The 19,145-nt window shown below is 32.7% G+C and overlaps 1 protein-coding gene across 2 annotated transcripts in view; it reads right to left on the bottom strand.

Annotated features, from left to right (window-relative positions):
• LOC142984207 (irregular chiasm C-roughest protein-like) overlaps nt 1-19,145 on the bottom strand; it is a 114,373-nt gene that overhangs the window by 26,034 nt on the left and 69,194 nt on the right. For both annotated transcript variants that reach the window (XM_076131644.1, XM_076131645.1), the window contains exons 4-7: nt 16,171-16,251; nt 7,625-7,776; nt 4,197-4,288; nt 3,802-3,910 (exon numbers count right to left, since the gene is read on the bottom strand). In XM_076131644.1, coding sequence (XP_075987759.1) covers nt 3,802-3,910; nt 4,197-4,288; nt 7,625-7,776; nt 16,171-16,251 — 434 coding nt within the window. The remainder of the gene's footprint in view (nt 1-3,801; nt 3,911-4,196; nt 4,289-7,624; nt 7,777-16,170; nt 16,252-19,145) is intronic.

Here is a 19,145-nt window from a genome sequence, read left to right as displayed (position 1 = left end):
AACATACAATAAAATTAAATAACGGGACCTTAGGACACAAAAATGTTTCTAGAGTATCGAATACTAGCAACTCGTTTTTAAACTACACGTAGGTAGATGATTTTTCTGAGACTAATTTTACTAAGTCTTTATAATGATGTGATAAGAGAAGAATAAAAATTGAGTATTAAAATATCATGTCTGACCTAATTTTTATATACATAATCAAAAAAGAAACAAACGCAACGTATCTAGACCCAAATACATCTCAGTAAAACAATAAGCCAAAACCGTAATATTAAAGGGAGAGAAACATATTAATATTAATGCCGCATCCAGTTTCAGTGTAGTCGCGACCGGAATAGTAATTTCCTACGAAATTCGAGGACGACAATAATTTTTACATCTGTACGTAACATTGATCAATGTATATGTATTTTTATAGACCCCTGAATGTATCGGGAGTCGTGACGTAATATCTTAATGCTTTGTCATTGGCGGTCGATAGAATATACTTTGTAGCTTTGATAGAAGAAGAGCATTAAATTATGTTGAGGATAGAGTACTTATGACCTTTTTCAACCATACACAGTACATAAGGTTACGCCATAGTAATGTAGATTTTTACGAAGATGACAATTTTATTGATAGGTAAAGTAAGTGAAGATGTAGGATTGTAGGATTAATCACTTAATTTCTGAGAGATTAACATAATATTTGATATGAATATTACAGTAGGTGGTGTGATAAAACCGAAACTGTGTGTCTTTTTGTTCGTTGGCCTTAATAGAAAAACGGAATTATGTAAATTTTACTAAAAATACCTTAGGTACTTTGCTCAAAAATTGGGTCGTGCGATAACAATTTTTGATGAGAGACATCGGGATATAGACATTTTCACGTAAGTAGAAGCCGTGATTGGAATTCGTTAGAATACGTGATTGACGAAATGTAAAGTCTATTTTCGGCAAAATATCATTCTGAAAATCTCATCCAATTTTCTTTGAAGGACAAAAGTTTTAGGTGTAATAAAAGAAATGGCTGCTGTAAACTATTGTCAACATCTCATTTCGACTATGTCATTATTATTTACCTAGATCGTTATAGTAAAGGACAACCCTATTACACGTGTTTTTTGAAAAAAAGGAAAAGAAGGAGATTTATAAGATTACATTTGCGTCTGTCTTGCGTTTTACTTGAAAACGGTTTGACGTAGGAACTTTGAATTTGGCGTACATGTGGGTTTTGCTCACACATTCAAGTGGTCAAGGTAAGGAAAAATATATGTTTACCTTTTCTGCTATATTGTTTTCTTTAAAAGTCCCTCAAAGAAAATATTTAGAATCATGATATAAGATTTTCTACAGGTCCTAACGTGGTACTGATATTACCAGATTTTCATCTTAAAAGGTTTAAAATTGATATTTCAAAATAATGTAAAATCATAGTAGTATTAAGATTGAACAGAATCCTAATCCTTTAACTAGAGTTGAAACAAAAATATTTTCGTCCAGAAATCGGATAAAAGAAATAGAAGGACAAAGAAGGCGAAAGAATTCTTTATCATAATATACATACAACACAACAATCATCCACGCGATTTCTCAACAAATTCATCTCCACAGCTCAGCGGCGTAACAAACAATTTCTTTGCAAATAGCAATATTTTTATAAGAGAAAACAAATATAGGCCTAAAAGTTTACTAGGGGCTGAGAGATAGCAAATAGCTACAACTGGAATTTTATCTCGATATTTTATGAGAACCCATACTTGGGGGGTGTTGGCGATTGCTTTGCGCAGAGCTACTGAAGTTTGAAGGTAACGATGTTTTTGTAGGCAACAATATCTGTAATAAAGACTTTAATACCAAAACAAAAGATCTTTTGAATTGGAAATTCTAAAAGAGTAATAATAATTGAATGAACTAGTTTAAAGATATTAAATCTAAAATGATTAGTAAAGATAATCTTCTTACTAATACCAATCTCGAAAGACTTTCAAATCAGTCGACTGACGAAAATCTGAATTCAATTAACAACAAGCTTAAATCAATATTCGATTCAAATTGAACAATTCAATAACAAAACGCACAAGCCAATTATCGACACAAAAGGAAAAAAAGTCAACGGGTTTTTCAAACACAAATATTTATCAATCCACACAACAAAAACCTTTTCGTTAAGGTTGAAAATTTTCTTAGCTTCGGGGAATGTCATGACTGGAATAAATAAGGAGATCACAGTATATTACTAAGTAGGTATCGATTGTATTCCTGCAATTAGGGTTGAAAGATACAGACTTATGATTTCCGAGACAGTCGTCGTGGAGGGAGGGCTAATTTTGTAGGAAGCCAAACTAGAAAAGGGCATTGTCAAATGCTTTTAGTTTTGTAATAAATATGTGTAACACAATAATCAATTTATCACAGGAGAACGGGGTATACCAGAGGTAAACAGGTACGAATATCTTTCGATTGAAAAAGTAATCAGAAATATTAATTTGTCACTGAACAAAATGCGAAATTTCGGGATATCCCCAGATTTCCCGGCCATCTGGCAGCCCTAACAGCAATGTATTCTACTAATTGAGAAGGGAATAATCTACATAGAATAGTACCTACGGATAATGTCATGGTGTTTTCCTTAAGAGTCAAATGAGATTAGGATGTGGCTTGCGGTATAAATGCTGATTTTGTTGATTGCATTTCGTGTTATAAATGTATAATATTCAGAAATATATCTCATTATAGGTGTAAACTTGAGGTAAATATTCGTGTTTTGGTGTCTTCATTTCCATAAAAATTTGCAATTTGATCCTAAATTCGTGGTTGCAGTGGAATACCAGGTTTTTGAAAACACCTCCAGCTTAAGAGAGATAAAAGGTTGACTTAAGTAACATTAATAATATCAAAGTAAAACTAATTAAGCTTTATTTTCTTGTGCTTAAATGAATTTCAACCAATATAGAGACAAATTTAATACACCCACATATTATATCTTTTGCAACGAGAGTGCCTGCCGTTACTATTACCGGTAAAAAAATATGAATAAATAAAACAGATTACTCATATAACATTAAACTTGTATAACCACTTACAAAATTCGCCAATCCCCAAACGACAAAAATACTCTACCATAAATAAATAATACCATAAAAGTACGACAACTGTTTCTGAAACAATTTTCATATTTTTACCGTCATTGTGTATTCTGTGGACGTATCAATATTTACTGCGCTCAGGCTGCTAAATCAGGATGCTTTGCAAATGGTAACACGTACCATCCAACTTGGTGTCCAGTTACATTTGTCAATATTTTCGGGGATTTTTACACAGTTTATTTAGCTTGTCGTGTTCAATATCTTTTATAACTGCAGTAGCGCAATTCTCTACAGTCGGTACTGTCGAGTATCGAGAGTGTGACAATTAAAATGTACTGGCAAAATAGTTCCTATGGAGCCGGTTTGAGGCGCTGATCAGATTATTAGGGGAAATTTTTTGATAGCTAGCCGGTTGTCGGTAGTCAATAGTAGTAGAAAATCGAGCTACTGTACAATAAAATTGGTACTGTCAAGTATCGAAAGTTTGACATTTAAAGTTTATTGTCAAAATAGTTCTTTATCTTTTTCCTTCTTAAATTCTAGCCTGGTAAAAATCAAAATAAAAGACCTCGTTTCTGACCTGGGTCTTAATATCGATTTAGAAACCAAGAAAATTTAGTTGAGAAGTAAAGTTTTTCCCAATAACAAAGTTAAATTCACAAGTCCTTTGAAAAAGTCTTGTACATAAATCTACTTGGTAAGCTCATTAATTCAAATCTTACCTCAATTTGTATGCTAGCAGCCCTGTAGGCCCTGTCAGCTGTGTTCTGCGCTTGACAAGTGAAGGTTTGGTTGTGATGCTCCTGCTTCGGCGTCATTTTGATTATTGATCTGGTGGTAAAATACATTTATGTTAGATATTTTGATCTTGAGCTGATCTTAAATTTTGATCGTACCTCTAAAATGGTTATAGAAATTGTAGTAAGAGCTCTCTTCTGCTACACATATTAATTGTGCAGTTCTCATCTTGCATTAGAAATGCAAGAGTTTTTTTTAGTTCGTTAATAATAATCAGAATCATCCATGTTATCATAATAATGATACATTCGACATGTCATTGTGATAATGACATACATAAGACATGGTAAAAAATGGATAACAATAAAATGTATCGTACCTTGCTGTAAATCTTTGACCATCTGGCAGAGGTTCCACGGTATACGTTACTCCCTGCGTCAAAACACCTGCGTTACTATCCACCCAAGTAATCTGCAACAAAACATCCTATTAGAAAACTAATAATAACTTATTTAGGAAAAAATAGTAAAACAAAACAACTGAAGACCTAGTTTTAATAACCTCATTCTGCAAACAGCAACAAATTTCAAGAATACAAACTCGCCGTACAATTGTCCCGCTCGGAGTAAAGGAAGAAAAATGTACCCAAGAAGTATCTAACTAAAACAAACAGAACACGTACAATATTACGGTAAATGATTAACATCCTCAATTCCTTCCTAATCGCAAATAATTTCCGCATCTTCCCCAAATCCCAATCTCATCACAAATATTACTGTAGCCAATCCTAATCCTTGATTATGAAATATTTGTGCAATCAAAACGTTGCAACCTCCTCGGGCCCACAATTCGGTCGCAACATCATTTTCAATTTAACTCCTAATTGTACTAAGGTCCCTTGGGCCGTATACCTATTCACTCCACTTGAGGAGCTTAAATGGAATATTCTCCTGCCTAATACCGGTACAAACAAATTGACACAGGGTAAAATAAATTGGACAGACACAGTCCCAATGGATTTGTTTATGTAAACTGACAATTTTAGATTGTTTTGAGTGACTACATTTTTTGGAAATTCAGGTTTTATTAGTTGTTTCTACACCTAAGATTCATAGTAATACTTTACTGTCATAAAATGTAGAGAAAGAAAAGGTAAAATTATGGGGACAGTAATAAAAAATCTTTCTGGGTTTTATTAAGACTTCTTTGCTATTGAAATTTTTCTTTAAGTAAACGATTCTTATCTAGACATCCTTTTCTGGTTTATTTTAATATTAAGTCGATTAACAATTTAACTAAATAACGCCATCAAACGGCTAAGGAACGAGTTCCTAGGACTTAACCGTTTGGGTATTAATTATTGTCAGTTCGATTATCCAGAATCCATTTGTACCCAAATCTAATTTTACCCCGCTCACTATAATAGGGAACATCAACATTATTTAGTACTAGCTGACCCGCGCAACTTTGCTTGCGTCACATAGGTGAGAATGGTTCATAATTTTCCCCGTTTTTGTAACATCTTTTACTGTTACTCTGCTCCTATTGGTCGTAGCGTGATGATTATTGCCTTTCTCGATAAATGGGCTATATAACACTGAAATAATTTTTCAAATCGGATCAGTAGTTCCTGAGATTAGCGCGTTCAAACAAACAAACAAACTCTTCAGCTTTATAATATTAGTATAGATAGTATAGATTGGAACATGTTGCGTCATAAATTCTGTTCTGTTTATATTCCATACTTCATGTTCCGATAAGTATGTACAAGTCTGGGAACACGTGCATCTCGTATTTTTCATTCGACGGTAAATAGGTCAACTTTAGTTCCCGCATCTCGGAATTGAATATTTGAACTTTTATAGAATGTTGAAAATAATCGTACAAGTTGATTTTTATTAGACCTGTTATTGAATTCGGAGAATTGTGCTAGAAATAATCGAGCAAATATGAAATGTTTCATCTGTTCTAATAACTTAAATTCTTTGTTTTCTGAAACTAGAGTTAATTAATTTCTGAGAATGATTTAATTACTAATACGTGTTTTGATAGCAAGAAAAATAAAGTTCACACTAAAGCTTTACATTAGCATTTCTATACTTTCGACAATAGCAAACTAAAAATGAAATGATTTATATCTCGAAAATGAAATGAAAAGTTTCCCCTCCTAAAAACCTTATTCCTAGCAACCTCAGAAAATAACATTCTAGATTAATGCCCACAAAAAACCGTCTATAACGTAAAGGTAGTCATAAATTCAGCACATTGCCCAAAAGATTTCATTACAATATATTTTAAAAGCATTTTAATAGAAAAAAATAGATCGTCCCCAAAGTACGTGAATTATTAAGAAAAATGACGAAAATATGAATAGGTCGGGTATTACACTGGCAAGCCTGTGAAATTCCATTTAAGTAGCGACATTGATTAATTAATATTATCAAGGTACAGAAATAGGGGGTGACAACTGAGAAAATATTGCTGCAGAAACATTTATAATGGCTTCAATTAGTTTTGGCTCAGACGAACTGTGAGTTATTATGGCAGTTTAAATATTCATAGTGAAGATTCAGGAAGCAATTAATTTACGTACCGATAGTGGAGTAGATCGTATGAAATTTTAAACGTGTATTGGAACTTGTGAGTGGAGGATACAAGCAGTTGTGTGGACGACTTAAGAGAATCTAGGTTTATTAGCCGACATAATAACATGTCGTGAAATTAAGACTTAAAATACTATCAATACATACATACATAAAATTACGCCTTTTTCCATAGGGGAAGGTAGACACCAAAAGACGAGACTTGGTTTGATCCTTACAAACGTCCCTTGCTTCAGTCACATCTACATAAGTACTATGCACCTTTTTGCAAAACATGGCCATTTCTTATCGGCGATATCTTGTAAAAAGGGTGTGTTCATATCTCAATCTACATGCACAACCTAATGCTTGTATAAATGTAAACTAAATAGAAAACTTGGCAACAGCAACAAAAATAGAAACAAACAATAGGAATAAAACGAAAGATATGAAATGAAATCACTTAAAATCTACGTATTCTAGATGTCAATAAATGGAACTATTCACAGTTCAAGCAGACAAATGGCAAGAGCCAAATAAATTCGTGTCTGTTTCAATTTAGACATTACCCCTGAATTTGTTTCAGGTCAATAGTTTTCTCTTTAGAGAACAAGTATGCCTGTATTTGCTATTTTTGAAAAATCTAATATAGAGCTATTTTGGTACCTGACTACAATAGTTATGTCTCAATCTATATTATGTACGATACAATGACTAATACTACGACTTGTTCGTGTAATAAAGCTTTAAAGTAAGTCCAAATATATCATTGTTTGTACTGATATGTATATTATCTCCCTTAAAGTTTACAAATCAACCAATGATTTCTATTAATATTCAAAATATTCGGCATCAACCTGACTTAAATAACATTATTTTTAAGCCAAGCCAAGGCTTTTGGGCCTGAATAATTTTAACGCTCAATTGTATTACCAACTACAAAAACGACAGCCGAATATACCTACCGCAAATATTGTACAATAAACACATACGTACAACATGAATAATTTCGTAGTAAAATTATTTCACTGCGGTCGACTCAATGCGTAAAGTGTCAATCATTCCAAGCCATATCTGACTGTAGCTGCATCAATATTTTCGTAAACAACGTCAGAATTCCATTGCGAAAGCCTCATGAATAAATAGTAGCAGTGGCAAACGTTCGGCTACCAACCAAAATAATTTCCACCCAAACGAAAAACGTTACACAGAAATCAATGCTTACCTCGGCGGGCGGTTTTCCACCAACAGACACACACTCGAGCTTGATATTTCTGTCCTCAATCGTTGAGAAGAAACTGCCCTCGACGATACGCGGTGGTTCGGGCGGGACGAGCACGGTAAGCCTTGCGTATCGAGATCGAATCGCTTGTTCACCTGTCGAAGAGAGTTTTAATTTATAACACGGTCTCTGTATCGGAAAATATTGGATGTTATAAAATTGTTAAGAGGATTAAAATGGCGGACGGCAATTTTATTTTGGGATTGCGTAAGCGAAATGAATAGTATTTGGCCAGTCTAACACGGTACAATCCCCGGGGGTGTCGTAAGTCGGATGAGAAATTATATCGGGATGATGACTAGTGCTATTGTTGCTAGGTTTGTAGCTCAATTGATTATTTATTGTAGTTGTATTATTAATGAATGTGTTTTGCTAGACGGATAAAGTTCACGTATTTCAGTGTACTTTTTGCTACACATTGGGAGCAAAATAAATTTTTGCTCCCAATGTGTAGCAAAAAGGACATAAATGAGTAAAACTGATATCAAAAATTGATGTAATAGTAGTATATTGTGAAAGACAAATACTTTAAATTTAGTGTTATTTCTTATTCCAATAGAGTTTTACAACATTTTTCATCATTCAAAACTCGCGACCACGGCCAATGTTCTTCGTCGAAACGTCAAACCATCCGAGAAAAAGTGCGCTTGCACGTTAGTGCCAGTAGTAATAGGAAATAATAAATAACAAAATATACAAATTGCCACAAGAATCAATATAATTTTATACACAAATTAGGCACATATTTTTAAGTCATTCAAGTTTAATATAAATCTAAAAACACTTAACAAAAAAAAACAACAACAAAAATTAATAAACCTTCATAAGAACACACACGTGATGGGAAATATGAGGTATAATGATAAAAAGTTGCTAATAGCGCTAATGATGATTGGTAGCACCACACATCTGTCTCCTAATGATATCAAATTGCCGCCTATTCGTCTGTTAAGCCTTAGTGATTATGGTATACGACTACAGATAGCTAAACCGTATGTTACGAACGTGAGTTGAGAATTTACTCAGTTATATTGATTGTAAGTTTGAAATATTTGATGTTAAAGAAAATAATGTTATTATTTATTTATATACTATTCAGTATTTTGGTACAACATACATATTTCTACGAAATCGTTTTATAGTTTGACTGTAGGCGTCTCCAACTATATATAACTAAAAAACACATGTAAAAAATAAGGTAACTATGTAATTAATTTTGTAATAATTCAGTTACTGACAGGGATGCTGAAAATGATTAAACTAACGACAATATATAAATTGTAGTCAAGTGGAGAATATATGCTGGGAGTCGGTCGAATTTTGAAACAGTCAAAGATAAATCTATTTACTTACACGAGAAGCCAATGATAGGACCCATTTTGTTGCCTATTGTTTTGAAAGAATTGTTAATATTGACATAGTCATAGTTCATGTTCATTTATGCAATTCAACATGAAATCAAACATAATTAATTATCGTCAAATAATCGATCACTAGGCGACCATTACACTACCAGTCGAAGAAATGCATCATTACTTTGACTGCCATATTGTACTAAAAGTCAATAAAACAGAATTATATTCAGTACTAGCTGACCCGCGCAACTTCGCTTGCGTCGCATAAGAGAGAAGGGGTCATAATTTTCCCCGTTTTTGTAGCATTTTTTACTGGTACTCTGCTCCTATTGGTTGTAGCGTGATGATATATAGCCTATAGCCTTTCTCGATAAATGGGCTAACTAACAGTGAAATAATTTATCAAATCGAACCAGTAGTTCCTGATATTAGCGCGTTCAAACAAACAAACTTTTCAGATTTATAATATTAGTATAGATGTTATCGCGTTATTTTCTAAAATTTACTTTAAATAATTTTATTACTCGTAAATAGTTTAATTTTCAACTTTTATCTGCAATAAAAAAAACAAATTTAACGACTCAAATAAAATATTCAAAGCCGTAACGTAAATCTAAACTTATGCAAAATATACAGTTAGAAACAAAATGCTATTATGATTAACATTTAAATTGACCTATACCGGTCTTTAATCATGAAACTTTCGCAAATACTATTCATTATCTCATAATAAACCTTTACTAACTAATAACTATTCCAAACTAAGTATTCGTTGGGAGTAAACAATGAAAACTTTTGCTGTAAAGACACAAAATGCTTTTCAAAATTTTAGTACTAATAAAAATACATCATCAGCTTAGTCTTTCTTCCAACTATGTTGGAGTCGGCTTATAGTCTCACAAGATGGATCTGAATACCAGTATATTACATTAAGTGACTGCCTATCAGACCACCCATAACCCGCAATCGGACCCACAATTTAACGTGCCTTCCAAACACGGAGGAACTCGGTATGTATAATATGGTCACCCATTCGCTGAACAATCGTGGCAAGCGGAGCTTAACCTGAGAGACCGATCCGCGCGGCTGTTGCTAAACCACGAGTTTCTTATTAATAAAAATAGAAAGTATGATATTTTTTAACATAATTACTGTTGTACATTAAACAAATTAGGTGTTAATGACATCGTAAAAACAAATAATGTCTACTCCCAAGGATTTAGTATACTCTTCGCCTCTGTTATAACTCGAACAGCTATCATGATAATTACTAGCTAAAACAATGAAAATTAATGCTGTTTTATCTTTAACATATAAACATAAGACTGTTTCTAAGACCGCTATATTCTTTTAAGCATCGTAGAATACTGTGCGCAGGCATGTATGAAGCATATCAACATTTTCTCATTTACACTGTTAGCCCCATGTAACAAGGGCGAATCTACTAACGTTAATAAACCTCGATTAATAGGAATTAGCAACATCCAATAGCACTTCGCACGTCTCGAGAATCAAACCATAGACCACCACCTCTTGATCAATCGCATACACAACCATCACTGAGTCCTGTTTATCTCGTAATTATTATAGCCACGCCAATGCTAAAACTAGTATAACAATATTTGTTGAGGCACCGCGTTATCAGACTCTTGCACAAACGAATTAAATTCAATAACTTTCAAACCAGGAAGTTTGTAAATTCGTGGTTGCAAGATCTCCCTAGATCACAATTTAATACAAGAGAGAGGGTAAAGACAATGGCTTGTCTCGCCTTCAAATAGTTCTCCCAGAACTCGGGAACAAAGTTTATGAAGTTAAATAGTGCAAAGTTGTACAATTTAGCCGCAAGATGGTTGTCCATTGTGAGCTTTTGCTGATAAAAAACAAAGTTGGTACTGTTAGTTTCATGTAAATCGGGGACCTTTTTTCCAGAGTTTTGTGGTGTTGGAATTAATTTGAGTCCCCATGGGAGCCTTTTGTTTCGCCTTGGGAAATACGGTGTGTCTGTTTAGGGGTTTACTTATTTGTTTTTCTTTGGGGGTGGCTTGTTTTTTTGTATTCAAACACGGGGCCGAAAAATGGGCTCAATATAATATCAATTAGATTATAAATTCAACTGTAGTATTAATAACTACATACATGTCAAAGCCATAAAAAGGCACACGATTCCATTAGTAGAATGCTTAGAATATTATCAGTGTTAAAAAGATAGAAAACGTTTAAAATTCTTCAAAAACCTTACTTAAAATGACAAAGCCGAGTAAAAAGTATTATCACGAAAACAAATGTACGCCTCAAGGTACAACCAACAAAATGTTTCAAGAATTAAACAGTTTAATTTATTTTAATCTGAATCCAAGTTCTCTAAACAACGGGCATATTATTGAGATACCGGATTTGTTCCAAACAGGAACAGTTGTGTTAAACACAGAACAATTCTAGAAACTCTGGGTAATTATCGCGGAAAATTTAGTTTCTGTACGGAACACGAAACAACTAATACATAACACAGGACTTTGGTACGAGTAATCTCACAAAGATGTTAATTATATTTTGAGTTAGTTGGTGTAGTATGGAACTCTAAGGAACAAAAGTAGATAGTACGCTTGCTGTAGTAAGTGATCACCTCGCAGTATAAAGCGTAAAGTATACGAGTTTAAAACTCCCGGTTAAGATAATTCTTTGTGTGATAAAAACGCAAAAGTATGCTTAAATTATATCAGATAAGAGTGTAATTTTACCAAGTTTATATACCTTTAATGCAACTAAATATAACGTAATTGTAAATGCAAAACAATACCATACAATTACTTTAAATGATAGTTCTTCAAGAATAAAAAACTGTTTGTTTATTATTACATTCTCAAAATGCTATCAATAAAATCGTGTTATAACAAGCTTTTCGCAAGTCAATTTCAATTATATTTCCAACAAATATTTAACAAGAGCGGGAAGCACAACGGAAAACTACTATTATTTCGATTACGTTCGTGCCTTATTAATTTTGTTCTACTTCGTAAGCCCTAGTTGACACAACGTAATGAGTTAGGTAGTAGTTCCAAGAAAACTCTCACTGTAGTCTTGAAACAGTCTTATGAAAACATGGAGTCTCTTCAATAGTTTTATATGAAATGAAATTCAGTATTTAGAAAAAATAACATACGTTCGTTAAAATAACATAACGTGATGCATAGAGATAGATGCATATAGCATCACGATTAAGATGTAGACAGATGAGTACAAAATACACTTATTTTTCGAAATTTACAATGTTAGTCTCATGTAACAGGGGGTGAGCCTATTGCCTTCACCAGAGCCTTTTAAAGGAATTGGTATTTAATAATACACATCGATGAAACAGATCTTTTAAAGCCAGTGAGTAACAAATGTACAAGATTATTTAAGAAACAGTATCTAAATCCTGAAACAAAAGCTGAATAGCCCATAAGAGCCGACTAAGACAAGATAAGAATACTAACAGAGACATTTCAAAGGAAAGAGAAATTTATCAAAGGTTACGTGCTTCACAAAGAGCTATGTAAATTAATATTATAGACCTTTTCGTTTGCATTTGAATAGACTTACCACTCGAGGCTAAAAGGATCAAAGTACTTGAAATTTCTGAGATAGCTTATTATAAATTCGTATTTATATCTCAAGATAATGTTAGAGGAATTAATTTAAATGACTTTATGAGTAGGTCTGTGGTTTCAAATGAATATGGTTTTCAATCTAATCGTAAAGGAAATCTGCATAAACTCGGACATCTGGTTTAAGTGGAATTGGCTGATTTATCACTTCGATAATCTCAAAGGAAGCTTCCAAGAACGCTAGCAATAGAAATGGTAACTTTTCAAAGCACTGAATAGCCAATCTGATTTATTCAATTCGTGAAATTTATTTGTCTTTAAAATATAAAAATGTTGCCTTCAGAACTTTTGCTATAAATAGACGAAAGATTTAAAATGTATATATTTATTCAAATACACCGTACCTATTTGAAATTAAAATATAAAAAATTCAAGCCACCTAACAATGAGAATTCTTTTAAAAGTAATTTCTTAACCGATGCGAAGAATAAAAGCGGTTGTAAAGACAAAGATCTTTAGCGGTCAGAAATGCAAATTAGGCGTTATGAAAAATTACAAAACAAAAATGGAAACGAAGCGAAAGGGTGGGGGGATGAATTAAATACTAATTGCGGCACTCCACAAACCGAAGTTACGTTAAATAATAGGAAATGTTAAAAAGTAACCGGTATCGTTACGTTTACGCGAATTCATAATTAAAATACCGAGAAAGTGTTTCCTTTGATGTTTTACCGCAAGCAGTTTTTAGAATTTTTAGCTTTTGTTACTATGCCAGTTTTTTTAAGGAATAAATTGTTATTATGTTTCAGGTATATTCTGATTATAATAATATACTATGTTGTAACTTAGGTAAATAATTTCAAAGAATTCCTTTTTTCCGTCTTTCTACAAAGAAAACAGAATAACAATGAAGGTTCACTATAATTGATATATTTTATTCAACAAAAAGAGCTAACAGCCTTAAGATCTAAATATTAATAATTCTCAAAGATTTCATCGTCTTTAAAAATTCAGGTCAATTCCGAACGTAGAACAAAATTCTTTAAATCTCAAAGAAAAATGGAACTACAAAGCTAAGAATAATCCGAAACTAGTTCCATCTCAATCCATCAACAAGAAATGTACCTTTGAAACAAGTATTATAGAAAATGAAAAAGAAAAATCGAAAAGCGAAGGCCTGAAAACAGAACAGGAATAAAATACGAGTCAAGATTTTCAATTTATTAAAAGCAAACACAATTTCGCGGGCCTCAGCTCAAGTACGAAAACAATAGTTACTTGCCTCGAAAGAATTATCCTTGGTACAACATGTAAGCGAAGGCGAATTCATTTGACATTTCTATCTTCTATCTTATTGCAAAAACGGATTTGCATGCAATTTGATCGTCAACAACATGGTAAAAAACACAGATAGTTTATACTGAATTCTCGTCAAACTTTATTACCATAAATAATTATATACATTATTGTCATTATTAATTATAATTTGTGCGAGCGGACCGAGTTGCTAACAGAAAATAAAATTCCTAAATTTAACATGAAGTATTGATTAAAACAAAATACGTACTATGTACTACTATCCCTTTAAAGGTTGATTACTACACAAGCATCGAGGATTCATCGCACTTAAGCTCCCCAAAATAACTTCAATCCAAAGATAAAAGTCATTACATTCAATATATAACGCACAAGTGGATATAAAAAATCATAATATAGTGGCGTCATAAATATCAAGAAAGTTCGATAGAAGAACAAATATACCACAAGCTTGTGTCCACAACTTTGTCTGCAAGGCCTTTGGGAGTCGCCAAAATGTTTATTACGCCGTTGTACCACATTTTGTGATAATACGAACGTTATTTATGGTTGAATGGAGAGACTAGGATTATCACAATGAATATGTATGGCCGGATTTTGATGGCAAATCTCGGAAACAAAGACGACTTAAATGGTAGACCGGTCGATTTCTAAGCTAACTGTAGATATTCTGCATAAACTTGGGATCGGTTTAGTTTGGACGTACATAAATGCTGAGGACTGGTAGACTTTGTGTTAATACAATACAAGATATAGTTTGTATAGTATCGCATTCAAAAAACACGATAAAAAATTGAGTTCTTACAAAAACCCACATAATTTCACACAATTACTATAACAACGGATATAAAGATAAGTAATTCACAACTAAAGTTCGAGAATATAACATCGTGCATCTACATATAAAATTTTAACGACAATTTATTTCCTTTCCTGCATTTTCATTGCGATCTTTTCAAGAACAGCAACTAAAATACGGTTGCAACTATTCAACCCAGACCAGATAAACATCTTTTATCTTCATAAAAATGCGACGTCGCGATTCCTAGCAATTTCCTACCTAAAGTGTTTTTAGGACATAAGTCAAACACTAGACTCAACTTATCTTCACTTTTTTTCAATTACCGGTTTGGCTGGACTCCAAGTTGGGAGTAGAAATACAATTGTGAGACATCCAAAATGGATGTCTTAACATTTCGTTGCACTGAAGTATTCTCTTGTATATTGTAAAGGTAATCAAGCCTAAGTAATGTTATCATCTGCACCTTTATTTCCCTTGGGTCTTGAGCTGCGTGGTTTGAAACAGTTGTATGTTTGAACTTACTTTTGAAGAGCATGAAGTCGTGTTTTTATTTGATTTGTTGTAAAGGAGATGAAAATATAAAGCAGCAATTTCTTGGCAACGATGTTAAATTTTTTTACCTAGTGAATCAATAATTGTCAATATATGCTGCGAGTTTGCTCGCTATCGAAATAATTTATTAAGATTTCTATTATTATTATTATTAAATCCTAAGCAATTATCCAAAATATACATTTTTTCCCTTACAATCGCTAATTTCTTAAACCTTAATCCCTCAAAATATTTTTTACTTGCATGCGGCAACGCTAACAAGCGTTTGTTTGAACAGTACTGTATCGTAATTTTGTATGCCGAGCATTGATTTATTATTTCAAATTACACCACCGTGGGAGATGGCTTCATTCTTTTTTATATTATTGGAAAGTACAAATTTGGGATCATTAAAGTGCTTGAGGTCTTTCTTAAGTGGTGTATCGGTAGCTTTGCTTTCGAGATTTTGTTTCATCTTTTTCGTTTTAAAGGTCAGTATTGGTATTACGGATTTATTAAACCTCAGCATTTTCCGGGAAGGTTAATCAAGTGTGTGTTTTTGCGAACGTTTATGGGTAAAATTAAGTATGCAGAATCAATTATGTTATAATTTTGGATATTGCTTGTGGGTTTATTATTTTCGTGTTTAATATTGAGCACGGTCTCGTAAAAGTGTCCGTCAATTTGTTTTTGTAATTTAATATTATGAAAATCAATTATATTTTTAATAAAATCTCGGCACGAGTTTATTTTTGGGAATGCTTATTAACTTTTTCGGCTTCCAGGAAGATATGTATATTCCATAATCACTATGGTTAACAGGTAAATCAATATTTAACAATGTGTGCTTAAATAACTTTTTTAAATAAGAATTAAATGCATTGAAGTACATACCTTTAGGCCCTGTGCTGACTTGGCACTGATATTTAGCATCATCATCCAATGTGACGTCTCTGATGTCCAATGAGTAATCACCTGCAACAAATACTTCAGTAACTAAAGATTTAAGATTTACTTATTTCAAGGAGATTATTTGCCACTGTCCAATCATCTGGAATAGCAGGCCAATGATGATGATGATATCTAATAACCAGAGTATCTATTCCAAAGTGGTGTCATAGGGTTCTTTTAACATTTTTCATAGCAAACGAAAACCTACCTAGGTTTTACAGACACTAAAAATATTTTTTAGTAGCAGCCTGAAATTTCTTATCGTGTAATGTCTTTCGTTCTTTCTCATTTATTAAACGAAAATAGACCATTCTTCTATTACCTACATAAGGTAAGTATAGAAGAACTTCTAACCCACAAATAATATTCCAAGATCTCCCCTAAATCATTATCTAAAGTGAGACAGAAATAGTCCAGTCATTCAACATCTCTTACATTTTAAAGTTCCATTTACTCCGTGCTAAAATAGATCATCGTATCGCTTCCTGTGTGAGTCGGTAACAAAGGAACACTGTCGGTTGGAATGGCATGCTCCGCCTATCTCATAGATACCTACTGTCTAGAATACTGGAATACTGCAATTGTGAATGGTATTGCTCACGTAGAACGTCCAGAGGGGATGGGTAAATATGAAAACGTATTTGTCTCAGCGGTGCAGATAAACTGACTATGATTTCGTAACGATTTGAGAACATTTTGGTAATAAATTATGATTGGTGTATTTCTGTATGACAAGATATGTGGATGTGAATGAAGCAAGGGAAGTTTGTAAGGATCGTATAAAGTTTAGATTTTTGGTCTCTGACCTACCTTTAAATGAACAAAGCGTGATTTTATGTATGTATTTTACAGGTACAGTGTATTTAGACCCTGTGACAACGCTACTTTGTTCGCAAGCATATTTTTATTTCAGCTCTTCAATATTTTATGAAAAATGGTCAGTTATGCTAAGTTTCATGCCATCGGCCGGCAGTGTAGCTATGAAAATGCAACAGACAGTCAGACTTTCGTATTTACTGTAGGGATACTATTTCCAGATTTTTGATAACCATAAAGTCAAAGTGCTTTTTTAGATGAAAACGTGGGACCTAGACCACATAAAAGTTTATGAACATCTTTTGAGGCTAAATAAAGGAGGGCACTTTCTTTTTAAAATATAACCTAGTATATCTAATAAAAGTGGTGAAATGTTCATTTTATTCAAACTACTATAAGAAGAGGTGCTCCAAAAATATTTATTGTAAATATTTTTTCGACTTCAATTTCGCAAAAACGTTTCGTTTCAATAACACAGACGCATTTTTCAAGTTATTTCGTTTAGCTCCGGAAATCTAAAAAAAAATATTTTAGCTAAAAAGCAGCTTTTCAATCTAGCTAAAATTGTATTTTGGAACCAAAAACATACTAAAGTTCTCGAATTAGGTACCAAAAATAATACATACAAACTCATTTTCAACGTAAAAACGACTAAAATAATACTGAAATTACAGTAATTTATAACGGTATTCCCAAGACATATCAAAAAACAAAACTAATATAAAATAAGCCTGCGCCACACATAACTAAAATTATGAATCAGATTAATAATTCAAGAACAACATTACACCAGTACACAGTAATCTATCCTCATTAATATTTCTAACGTACAGAGGATAAAAAGGACAAATTCGTACATTATATTTCATATAAAGGTGACCCTTGAGGGCATTACTCAAATACAAGGGCAAGTAAGAAAATACTAGCTGACCCGCTCGCGTAGAAATATACATCCCCTGGACACATAAGGGTTGATTTCTGAAAAAAACGTAGCCTATCTTTGACCTCGGGGTTTGAACTATCTCCATGCAAAATTTTAGCAAAATTCACTCAGTAGTTTTTGCGTGAAAGAGTAACAAACATAAATCTATCCTAACAAACTGTCGCATTAATAATTTGAGTGGAATAACTGAGGCGTATTTACAAGAATGACATAATGTATTTCGGCAACTTATGATGCTAATGATCATATGTATAGCGATGATGTATTTTAATGACATATACGTCTAGAACAGTTCTGAAGAGAAATTGTGAAGAATAATGAGATATAGAAGAAAACGAATGAAGGTGAACGTTTCATGAATTTGAAATTTGAAGTAGAGTAGCATCATTTTTTAATGTTTCACAAAACATTAACTTTTGAAATGTAATTCAATGATATCGTAATATATTCTGTTCTGAAACATTGAGACTCTAACTTCTGCCCGTGATTTCATCAGCGTACATTGAGAAAGCACCAGCTTTCTGCAAAGAATGTGATGACCACGATACAAACTACAAAAATATTAACAAACATAAGTCCATTGTTACAAACGTCCAGATTTATAAAATCAGATATGATCGGTCAAATCCTTCGAATATAATCTATGTATATAAAGAGTAATATTCACAAAATTGTTCATAGTAATATTTTTTCTATTTACAAAATTCTTTATTATTCAGTAAAGTAAAAATCATAATACACAATTCATTTTGTATCTAAGACATTTACGTCTATCCAATGATCCAATTATCTTCATAAAACAGTAAGGAAAACGAAATTACTTTCAATATTAGCACGTTAAAAGCTTTTTATGTTAATCCCGGGGCACAGTAAACAGAGAGAATTATTACTGCTGCTTATAAGACATGTTTACTAGCAAAAAAGGTAGCCTGAAGATAATGTCCGCATTAATTAGACCCTGAACAACTTAAGGTATGGTTGTCGTTAGGCGTATTATTTGCTGCTGAATATTAGCTTTGTATATTTTGCTCTAATTCTGGATGATTTAAGTACTAGTAACTGTTTAACTAACATTGTTAAAAGCGGTGTATTTTATATACCTCTGCCTAAACTTTTGGGTGAAATAAGCGTGATATTATGTACATATGTTTGTTATTAT

This window comes from Anticarsia gemmatalis, chromosome 26 (assembly GCF_050436995.1).
Source record: "Anticarsia gemmatalis isolate Benzon Research Colony breed Stoneville strain chromosome 26, ilAntGemm2 primary, whole genome shotgun sequence".
Lineage (NCBI taxonomy): Eukaryota > Metazoa > Arthropoda > Insecta > Lepidoptera > Erebidae > Anticarsia > Anticarsia gemmatalis.
Note: the sequence above shows the minus strand (reverse complement) of the source record. Positions and strands in the feature narration are given on the sequence as shown.